This window comes from Pinus tabuliformis, chromosome 7, assembly GCF_031772625.1.
Source record: "Pinus tabuliformis cultivar Carrire ecotype Pingquan chromosome 7, CPIR1, whole genome shotgun sequence".
NCBI classification, from domain to species: domain Eukaryota; kingdom Viridiplantae; phylum Streptophyta; class Pinopsida; order Pinales; family Pinaceae; genus Pinus; species Pinus tabuliformis.
Window position 1 is genome coordinate 444,643,399 of NC_142293.1, and position 12,127 is coordinate 444,655,525.

Consider the following 12,127-nt stretch of genomic DNA (forward strand, 5'->3'; position numbering starts at 1 on the left):
TGAATTATATTGCTATGAATGATCCTATCAATCCCTGCACTCCCAACTCCAACAATCCTCCTCAAATGGCCCTCCAAATTATCTCCCATATCCATAGCTCGAAAATTCTGGAGATATTGTTGCCCCAACAAATTTCACTCCAATGACTCCACAGTCCCTATGCTATTGTTACTCTCTCTGATCTGCGCTATTGCTATTCTCCCTACTTTTGGAAATGAGCATCCTTTTTGTTATTCTCTTTATGTTGGAACTAAGCCCTCTTGTTGCTGTAATGCGTCCCTCCTACTATTGTAACTCCACCCTCCTGCTGCTCCTTTCCCTATGGTTGTAACTCAACCTCCTTGTTATTACTTCCCCTACTGTTGTAACTGGACTTACTGTTATTGTAGCTCAAGTCACTACTTCTGGTACAACTTGGAATGAAGTAAAAATCCCTCCTATGGTTGGCACTCGAAGTCCATCGAAGCAAGGGTTAATATCTCTACTCGGAGAAAATCGTGTGCTAAACAAAACAATATTGGCTCAGCTGAATAGCTAAGGCAAATTCAATTTTCAAATACTAAAACTAACCCTATTTCTCCTTCATTCCTTCCTTTTATAATTACTCACCATGCATTCCTTGTGGGTCCCTCCATTAATTCGATTTGCCTAAAGGAATTCGAATTCCTTCTTCCCTAAGTGTGTACTTTATGTTCCATTATCAATTTAATCTTTCATTTTCTCTAATGTTGGTGGCCTCCATCTCTCCAAAAATTAAGTGGGGACTCCCTCCACCCACCTTTCCTAAGTTTACATGCCAAAATATTTCCCAGCACCCAATTCCAAAAATACAAATTCATCTTAGAAAAAATAATTTAATTTGGGACATTAGAGTCCTCCCCACCAAAAATTGCTTGTCCTCAAGCAATGGCTAAACAGGAAACCTCTTGATCAACTAACCCCAATAGTCTCTGAGCATAATACTTGGGTCCCAAATGTGTGACTCATCCATCCCTGATCTCCGACCTGTCCTACCAGGATCCCAAGCCATCCTGATCAGTATGAAGCATCCCTTGCTCCACTCATTTTCCAACTCAGCATAGGAACCAAACGTCCCCTTCATAATGCCGCTAAGTAGAGCGTCATGGTAGTATAAAATCATGATCATATCCTCATGAAACTTCTCTTCCAAATAGTCTTTATCATGCACTTAAGGAGTAGACCCCTGAAGACATAATCTAGTCCTTTTGGGATGGAATCCTCGCCTACCTGTGCTTCACCTGATCTCCTCCTGTTGATCACCCTACCACACTGGTCAAGTCCCCCACATGACAAATAAGGCACTAAAACCAAATGGAAGATATGGATGACCTTCCCCTATAGAAAGTCACTCACCTCCATGGGTAGTTGAACTGCTAAGCCCTGCTAAGCCAAAATACCAAGCTAGTCTAAAAGGGTGCCACAATTATGTTGTTGTGCCACTCTGATCATGATAGTTTTCCTGTAACGTGCAATATGTATCCCCCTCTCCTGGTACTTGATGGAAAAATATATATTGAGTCCCAAAGTATCTGACCCAAGAATCCCCGCAATGTCACAACCTACCCATCCAAAACTCACTCTAATTTGTAGCAACAACAAGGAAAACCAGTATTGTCATGTGAAAAAGGCCCCAACACTCCCATGCATGTCAAACCGGGTGGGAGTTGTGTCATCCTCTATCCTCCTCCCACTCATCATGAACCAAAGTGTCCTATCAACTAGCTAGATCCTTAGATCCCATAACTAAAATGACTGCAACATAGCCTTGACAGTTGTTGGTGCCACCCCAGACCATGTCTCAGGCCCTTGTGTGCAATTGATATATGGCCTCCTTACATCACGAGCCAATCTAGTGCATATGAACCTACCCTGCACTGGCCATACCACACAGTGGGATCTACCATCCTACCTCCTGAAAGCGCTCCCAAACACTGCCTAGAGTCTAAACATTTGCCTACATGTAAGGTCTAGAAACTGTTGCGGATGTTCCTAAGACACCTCAAAATGTATAACCCAAAAGGGGTCATTCCTCTCCCTGAGTGTGGGCTCAAGGGAGGTGCATGTGTTACCTCTATAGAAGATTGGACTACCCCCAAGCCTGCATCCACCAACCCGCGCCTTTACGATATGCCAGAATTTGAAAGCCTCTCTCTTGATGCAATGTGACCTGTCCAACTATCTTAGATGAACCTACTGGGTTCTGTTGCTCACAATGAGAGCATCAATCGAGAGTGTCAAAGTCCCCGACGTTAGTGTGAAATGTTGGTGAGGGATAAATGGAAGCTCACAGTCAGACCTATGATCAGCTCGCTCTCAAAATTTGAGTGTGTCAAACCAATGGATTTCCTGATGAACTCATAAGGATATCTCTCTCGTGAAAACAACTCAATAAACTGCTGTGCATTATCATGTGCTACTGCACACAAATACCCACCCCAATGCTCCACTACATAGCCCTGAACTCTGTAGCACAACTTCATGCACCATTGGATATCAACGCTCAGTGCCATGCCACCATGTACCATAGGCCATCGCATATGTGCCCATACATCCAACACTTTTCTAGTAAACCCACCATGATGTGATCTACACCTCTTCATCTGCCCAGCTATACCTATGTTGATCAAACCCTCACATGCAATCGAGAATAATGCTACCATGTCAAACATCGGTAGCTCTAGTGCTCAATAAATCAATGAGAAAGCATTGTCTCCATATGATTCCCTATCTGGTGGCCTGACGATGCCACCTCCTACCAATTCCTGCAAGAGTAGTCTAACCATCCTACGATCCCATGTCAACCCAACATGCCATGAAAACTCATGAAATATGTCTGCTTCTCTATCAATCCATCCTCTCATTGGTGTTGCGAGGAACTCTGAAGGGGATATGAAAAGGTGTGTGCATCCAACAACCGAGTCCATCACGTAGCTGCTATCATCACCTACCGACTCCACGATGTGATAGAGAATCCCACGTGGATTCCAACAATAGTCTGGCCCTCAAGCCCCTATTGTAATCCACAACCTTCGTTGAGCTGTGGCTATGGATGAATCTAACCTCCTAGCCAACTCCATCAGATACCAACTCAATATCTCTTGCCATCCAACCCCAAGGAAAGGATCAAGAGCATAAACTATCGTACATGGAAATAACCCTCTATCCTTCCAAGGATGCACCCTACGCAACTCATGTCACCTCATATTTCCATCTTGGTCAACACATAAAATATGTAGAGGTGGCTATGTCTCTCCCTCTCAAATGTGTAGTGGTAACCTGCTAGTGCTACTAGCATATAATGTCTTAGTAGGGTTGCCCCATCGCTCCAATGTGCACTCCAACTGAACCATTAGCGAACCGAACTGTTCCCCAATGCAAGTCAGTTTGTTCGACGAATCAGCACAAACCACTCTCATGCCATCCAACTCCTCATTTTGTAGTAGAATGGCCTCTCACATTGTCGTGGACTTCTTTCTCAACGCTAGAAGGCAAGCCCAAAACTGATGAAATTTTGGAGGGCGGCTATCCTCTGTAAACTTGGTCACTACTCTAGACCCCTCTTTCTCTTCTGGAACCTCCTCAATAACAAGTATGCCTCCAGGCACCTCATCAACATGCTATGGCCGGTGATCATCTAGAAAGTGGGTCATAAGACTAGGCACCTCATCAACTATTGGAATCTCATCAATATATGGCCCTACGAGTGCATGCTCTACTCCCTCAACCAAGGTGTCAGCTCGAGCTGCCAAAGAGGCCTCTAACAATGGTGACTCTTGCGCCACACAAGGTATATCGATGTGCCCCTTACAATCTTTCATGTCCTCCTGCTCAACCTCCTCCTCAAGATCCTGACATCTAAATCTCAGTCTCCACCAATAGCAATGCCCCCTGGTCTCACCCTCTAACTTTTCTCATCCAATCCACTCCTTTTGTGGGTGTTTGGTGTCATCTCGATCAAATCTATGCACAAGCCTCCATTTGAACTCTGTGTATGATGTGATATGTGCATGACCCAAAGGGATAAACCCTCAATACCACCACTCCATAACATCTCTGTCTATGTGAAAAGTGGCATGTTTAATAGCATATTCCTCCCTCATGGGGTTTAGCCAAAAATATGTGTCCAATTATTGTACCTATTTTCTGACATAACTCCTAGTTGAACCATCAAAGTGGGTAAAGGTCATTTTTCCCTCAATGATAGTCACTCTCTCTCGAGCCATGGGTTTGTCTATAGTCCACCCATCACAATGCATAGATGCACAAATCTTCCATGATATTTTTATGTACTCCACAACTCGCCAAGATCATGCTCTGATACCACTTTAATATTCCTAATGGAAATGTTACAATGATAACAAAGACATGTAAAGATAGCAACATAGAAATTTTCATAAACAAATATACATGAACGAAAAACTTCTGCAAATCCCAAAATGACCAATTTTTATTAATAATATTTGTTGTGTTACAATGAGTTGGGGAAATTGTACCTAGGCTTGTACAAGGCAAGCTACAAGCACCAGGTGATGAGTACAATAATGTCCAATGGCTGCAATAACCAACTCCTCCAGAAAACTACGTTGTTGCTCCAAAATTACTCTACTATCTGACTTTGCCCTATGATTTTCCCACTCTAGAGTGTTGAGAAAATTATTTAAAATTAGGATAGTGTGCCTTGCCCAAAACCCAGAAAAACTCAATAAGGTTTTTCCTTGATTCTAACCTTAAAAAATTTACCCTTCACAGCTTGAACCTCCTCCAAATACAAATTATGTTGTTGTGATAGATCTTGTCAATCTCTACACTCCCAACTCTAGCAATCCTCCTCAAATGGCCCTCCAAATTATCTCCCAACTCCCAAAATCCAAAATTCCCCAGATAGTGTTGCCCCAACAAATCTCACTCTAATGAATGCACAGTCCTTCTGTTGCTGTTACTCTCCCTGCTCTGCCCTGTTGGTACTCTCCCCACTACTGGAACTCATCCTCCTTGATGTTATTCTCATGTTGTTGTAACTCAACCCTCTTGCTGCTGTAACTTGGCCCTCCTACTCCTCCTTTCCATGTGGCTATAACTCGGCCTCCTTGTTGTTACTTCCCTTGTTGTTGTAACTCAACCTACTATTGTTGTAACTCGACTCACTATTGCTAATATGACTTGCAATGAAGTAGAAATCCCTCCTAGGGCTAGCACTCAAGGTCCACCGAAGCAAGAGTTGAGATCTCTGCTTGGAGACACTCATGTGCTAAACAACACAATTTTGGCTCAGCTGAATAGCTAAGGAAAATTCAATTTTCGAACAGACAAAAGACCCCTATTTCTCCCTCATTCCTTCCTTTTAAAATTTCCAGCCATGCATGTCTTGTGGGTGCCTCCACTAATTCGATTTTCCTCAAGGAATTTGAATTCCTTCTTCTCCAAGTGCATACTTTATGTGGTCCCCATATTCTAGTATCAATTTAATCTTTCATTTTCTCCAATGTTGGTTGTCTCCATATCTCCAAAAACTAAGTGGGGACTCCCTCCACCCACTTTTCCTATGTTGACATGCCAACAACATAAGCTATCCGATCTTCGTTCTACCTTCGAGGGTGGCGTAACGTATTGATACAGGAGTAAGTCGAGGAAAGATGAAAGAGAAGATCGAGTAAGGAAAGAGAAGATCGAGTAAGTCGGGAGGGACGTTGGCTGCTGTGTACCGACCACCACGATTAGGAACGAACCAGCGGTGTTCCAACCAAATGGGGAATCTTGTTCAATCCATAGACAGACACCCATCTCCAACTGGGACCACTCGACCGATCTCATCGACTTGTAGATTGGTGCATGCAATGGTAATTCTCATTGGAAGAAGTTGATCGATGAGTCGTTCTCCCCTCCTTCATCCATTGCATTTTTCCCCGTTCAGGAGGAACTGTTTTCGTGATCGAATTACGAGATGGATATACGAACTGTATAGAATCATTCGCTGGAATGGGATAAGTTATTCCTCTATATAATCCCAATGGGATATTCGAATCCACCAAAGATACGATAGGTATTTGTAATCGATCAGCTTCGAGTATGACCGAGGACTCCCTATCTGCATTCATTATTACTACACGATCTGGTTGTTGGCCGGATCCTCCGAAAAAATTGATCTTCCTATTCCTCGAACGTGAAAGACGGATCTTTCTCGGAATCGGAAATAGATGCATACTCGAAGAATTGGTCAAAAAACCCCCGATCCTCCATTGATAATCATTTATACAGCTTCGATCGATTTTCGTAGCCATTTGTTCCACTATATCATCGGATAACGAATTGGTATTTACGGATAATAAAAGGCCTTTTTCACGAATGGGAGATCCTATGGAATGACAAGCGTTTCGTGAACAAATAAGTGTCTTGTCTGGATTGGGAATAGCAATTTCATTTCTGGAACCGTATATATATACTTCGGAATGGTGAGCAGCTACCCGACGGCCCAGATGTGCGTTCGTACTCGGTGATTTTTGAAGAACCAAACTGGGGGGATTGTACATGGTCCTCTTTCGAGCTGGCTCAGGTGGTTAGCTACGTATATATATCTATATATATAGGTATATATCCATTAGTATCAATCTATATATGGATATAGAGTAATATATTAGAATCAATGTATAAATGGATATGCATAAATGGAATTCATGATGCTTTATCACTCGATCGACTAGATATGGAAGGCTGGCTGTTTATCGCTCGCTCATGAGGAAGAACTACCACATTGCCGGCGCTCCTGGCTTTATCAATTAATATATAAGACAGTAAGGAGAAGCAAGCGTAAATGAAGGCAGGCGTAACTTACTATTAGGGCAGGAAGAGAAGTAGGCGTAATGGACAGTATTTTCAATCCATAAATATAGGCAAGGAAATAAGGAAGGTCCGGAGGGTCTTGCGCTTCCGAGTGCAAGGACCGCTACGAGTTGATAAGGTCAATCCTTTGACAATGCATATATTATATATGTCATTATGCATTTTTTCCCTTTTCGACCGAGCCAATAAGAGAAGTGGCTGCTGGTGATTCTTCGCTGCCAATAAATAAGAGAAGTGGGCCAGTAATTCAGTGGCTGCTGGTAAGGATGCGCAAGCAGGCTCGACCACCCTTTAGTTACTTATTTGAGAGGGGCCACCCAATAAGCATCAAGGAAGGATCTACCTGTCTGTCTTAGTGCCATAACACGCTCACTCGCCCCTTACCTACTGCCTACCATAGTCCTGATTACGCTCGTTAGTAATGAACCTGGTTGGCTGGCTTTGGGAGAGCAAGGAAGATGGAAAGAGATAACGGGAAACCTATGAACCCTTATTATATACGTAATTACGTATAATAAAGTCACTAGAGAGATAAGACAAAAAATGTTGCTATTATATATGTCATTATGCATTCATTCTTTATATATTGAATTGCGCTTTAGCGGACAATGCATAAATTATATACGTAATTACGTCATTCATTATAGCAGTCATTATGCTTTTCTGCCCTTTTCGACCGAGCCAGTAAGAGAAGTGGCTGCTGGTGATTCTTCGCTGCCAATAAATAAGAGAAGTGGGCCAGTAATTCAGTGGCTGCTGGTCATTCATTCCGCCCAGCTCGGCGGGAAAACGGCTCTAATCAGCCCCGGAGCCGAAGTCGAGTGGGAGTTCGGCACTCTCGGGTTTAGAACGCTAGCGACCTTAGCTCCCATAAAACCCCAATCCTCAAGCTAAGGGCCCAATTGATAGGTTCGAGGCTAGAGGTGAAAGGTTTAAGACTAAGGCAGAAGGTTCAAGGTGAGTTTCAAGGTGTGAGATAGGCCCTCCCTTGGTGAATTGACTCATCCTCTGATGAATGAATACAACCAGCATTGCTAGGATATCCCCATTTCTATTTCATGTTAGTACCTGTTACTTACCACCTCTTCGATTTCACAACCTATAGTTACTGCCTGCCTCACACTTGCAATGCCCCTTATAGCATTGGATGATCGGATAAGGGCTTCCAATAGAGCCGTTGGACGAGTGAGTGGGCATACGCGGCACACAGGCTTCAACTTTTAGATTTGAAAGGAGGGAGGCACGAAGTGAGCTGAGCACTTAGATCAGTCGTATTACTTTTCGTAAACCCTTGCTTCTTTATAGACTGGCTGCTCAATTATCTGAACTTAGAGCATTGTTGGACGGGACGGGCGTTCCACAACACTTGATGAAATAGTCTGACTTGGTTGGGTACCACTATTCCTATTTACCGCTACGCCCCTGCCTACTCGCTTTACTTATGTGTTACTCTCCCTTCACCTTTGCTCTTGACCAACCATACTTCCTATCTCAACTTACTGATGCCCCAACCTCTTGCTTCAGCAAAGAATCCTAGTGGGTACAGCAAGCACTTACAACCTTGACTATTTGCCTATTTACCTCTCCATAGCTCTTCTATGCGATTCTCGTTCTTTTATTAGGCCTTTATGGAGGGGAATTGGTTCTACCCTCTTTGCTAAAGCGTAATGAAATATAATAAGAATTTCGTATATCCCGGCGATATGAAGAGTATATGATCTGGGCAGCCTTGAGCAATATATAAACCCCCCAAAATAAAGAAAGCATAATTACATAAAGAATATCTCACGTCCAACCAACCATAATTACATATATAATGAGGTACGTAGTCGCTCGACCATAAGGGTGAGGGTGAGCCAGCCGAACTCTCGACAAATTGCTCCGAAATATATCCGAACAGTAACTCCGAGCTTCTTTATCACGTAACTCCAACAACTCCGAAGGTTACTCCGAACTATATCGCCAAGAAATCTGATGAGATTCGCCGAGCTCTTTTATGATCACTAGCCGGCCAAACTGAAATTACCAGTCCCAATAGGCCACGTGATCACTCTCTATCATCTTTATACGCCCACTTTTTTTACTGAAATTCCCACTTATTTATTGGAAGGCCAGGTTTACTATTGGATCTTTGTCTCTATGTGGGAGGAGGAGCCTTGTATAACGACCATGAATCCGTATAATGATTTGGAGATTGGAGTTGGAACTAGCATTCGTAATTCTATATAAGTGTGTGAACCGGCTGCTAAAGATCCATGCTTGCTCGCATAGATAAGGATAGAGGATGCGAAAGCACGCTCGACCACCGGGAGAGGATTTCTTATGACAGATATCGGGAAAGAGTATCTGTGGGAATATCGGGAAAAGGTGACATAGCCTTAGGTGGTGAGTGACGTAGCCTTACAGAAAGGATATTGGTTGATGAAGTATGGCGTGGCCATCCAGGGGCCGAGCCCAGAGTCCTTAATATCGGTCAGAGTCATTCATATCGGGAAGGAGAGTCTTCTCGTTCACACCCTTACCTTAGCTAAGAGTGAACGTCAGTTAACGTTAGGGAAAGCGAACGTCAGTGAGCGGGGATGCGGGTATTTATAAAGGGGTCCGTTTCAGGCTTACCTCACAAATAAAGGTGCGAAGCCGCTTGTTCCCTCCGGGGGGCAAGGAGTCATTATCCATTCATTATATACGAGCATACGGTATAGAGTCAATCCCCTTCGGGCTGGTAAGGAAAGTAGTCAAGTCAGTTTATGAAGATCTTTTTCTATTTATCTTCTTATGAATATATTCTTATAAAAAGATTATTCTCTTCATCTTCTTATCTCCCATATTCTTATCTTATTCTTATCTTATTCTAAAAATCTTATTCTAAAAATATAACAATATCTTCTTATGAATATCTTCTTATATCAATCTTCTTATCCCCACATCTTATTATAAAAATAGAAGGCAGTAACAGAAGCGTAGGTGGCTAAAGCCCGTCTCTCTTAACCACCCTGAAGGTGCAGCATTCATTACAGCCTTTGGTTCGAAGTGATAGATGGAAGGAAGGCGTAGCCATACATCCATCTGATCCTGTGAGGGGTTGCTATTCTGATCCTACCAGTGAGGGGACTGACTACAGAGCTGACTACTTACTACCCGACCCGACTACGAGCGCTAGCGAGGAGATAGATATTGAGATAGATGGATAAGGAAAGACATCCATTCATTAACGTACGGATGCTAGCAAGCGGTAGCGAGGAGACCAACTAGACCAAACTAACCAGGGTCGACCAAACTAATCGAGCGGTAGCGAGAGTGATTAACACTTAGGCGAGCAGTAGCGAGGATACTCACTTCCCTATCCAGTTAAAGACCTTCGACATCAATACGTGGATTGCTTATCTTATCTTTGACCTCGAACCCCCCGGCAAAGGGAAGTGGGAGTTGACTTATCATAAAGAACCATTACTATTGACCGGCTGCTCCTACTAAGGAACCATCCCTGGAGCTAAGGAAGCGATGGTTATACCCTTCATGGAGTGACCTGCTCTGATGAACCATAGTCATTTCTTATTGATTAATTAGGCATAGTTTAGTTACCTCTGTGGCCTTCCTTGCACTAGGAAGCGCAAGCCCCTCCGGGACCTTGGGTTCACTGCCTCGGATTCATTCATTAGGCATGGTTGTGGCATTGAGTTACCCGCTCTTGAGGACCGGTAGGGGCTCGACTGTTAAGGAGAGGACCAGTAGGGGCTCACCATTCCGATGGTGAGGATTTCTTCATTAGGCATGGTTGTGGCTCACTTTCTGGCGTTGTCCTGCGTAAGGAACCATTCTTGCTGGCATGGTAAAGGCTCGCTTGTTCACCCAGTTACCCAGTCGTTCATCCAACGTACGCCAGTCACCCAATCACTAGTCTAGGCGCTAGTCTAGGCGACGGTAAAGAGGCACATCTTAGGCACACTAAAGCTGGTTCAGTAATGTACGATCAGTAGATACATACGGTCGCACATCTTAGGCACACGCTGGTCAAGGCGGATAGATACGTGCGATAAGATTCATTCATAAGGCATGGTTGTGGCATTGAGTTACCCGCCTCTATAGATAAGGAAGCCAGCCACCCAGTCACCCAGTCGTTCATCAGACGTGCGAACCGATCCCTGGAGCTAAGGAAGCGTATGGGTAGACTCGACCGATCTCATATCCCCTATCGGTAAAGGCAGGGCTTATGAAAGGGCTTATCGGAGTAACGAAGTGAGTGGACTTAGTGCGGTCGGTAAGCTAAGGTCTTCGGTAAGCTAGAGACCGTCTCCGAAGCTTGGTACCTTTAAGCGTGGTACCATGAAGCTACGTTACGTTATGCCGCTCCCTAACAGACGAAGAGAAGGAAGGATATTTCTTACCGACCATTATATCCCCTTTGGGCCGATCTAGTGATTTTCTTTCTTCTCCCACAGACACTCTTCTACCGCTCCCACTGAAAGGTTCTCTTCTACTGCACGGGAGCTCTCCAAGCCTGACACCTGGGAGGGGAGTAGGATGAAGAGTGCGCACCCTTGATCCTATGGAGGTCTTTTTAGTGTGCATAAAACTATACTGCACCTGCAGAGGTACTTTTTTTGGCCTTCCACATAGAAACAAGTGGAAAATCACATCCATAGATGTGCGTAAGCTTGCCTTATTACTTGCTCACCCTCCCTTCCCATGGTGCGGTAAGCTTGGGAAGAGGTGCATGATAGGATATATGATTTTGACTTTGATTCCGGAGGTGGTGAATAGAGGATCTCTCGAACTACTATCCCATCAGCTTGCCTTCCCTCCCTAAAAGCAGAGGTGAAAGGATAGATTTGCTCTACTGTTCCTCATTGTGATAGAGTAAGTCCGTAGGGTGTCTATCTATTTTCCTAAGGCGTACGAATAAGCATAAAAGAAAGATGTTCTATTTTCATTACTTATCTCCGAAAAGACTCTTATTATTTGAATTGAGGGGAAGAAGGGGCTAGAGATATATAGATTGATGATATTTCTTTCTTTTCATTGATTGCCCATTTGAGGTGGGGTGGTCCAACGGACAACTGCCAACATATACCTCGAACTCGAACTATCACCTCTTCGCTCATATCCCTACACACTTCACCTTTAGCCCTCATACTTCACCTTTAGCCATCTTCCATCCTTCCTCTCCCATACATCCTATGCCCGAGAGCCATACAGACTATTGCACCCATCGTGAAACAGTTCACACGCCCTCGGTACCCCGACCCCAGCACGAGACTTGACTAGCAAG

The 12,127-nt window shown here is 43.9% G+C and overlaps 1 protein-coding gene across 1 annotated transcript; it reads right to left on the minus strand.

Moving 5' to 3' along the window:
* Positions 1–5,613: 5,613 nt before the first annotated feature.
* Positions 5,614–7,412, minus strand: LOC149247890 (small ribosomal subunit protein uS2m-like). Its single transcript, XM_089455960.1, has one exon. The coding sequence runs from the start codon at positions 6,546–6,548 to the stop codon at positions 5,829–5,831; it is 720 nt and encodes a 239-aa protein (XP_089312086.1). The 5' UTR covers positions 6,549–7,412; the 3' UTR covers positions 5,614–5,828.
* Between the last annotated feature and the right edge of the window lie 4,715 nt (positions 7,413–12,127).

What these genes read in the sequence shown, in the direction of transcription:
- LOC149247890 (XM_089455960.1), bottom strand. Translation starts at nt 6,548, where the DNA reads ATGTACAATCCCCCCAGTTTGGTTCTTCAAAAATCACCGAGTACGAAC.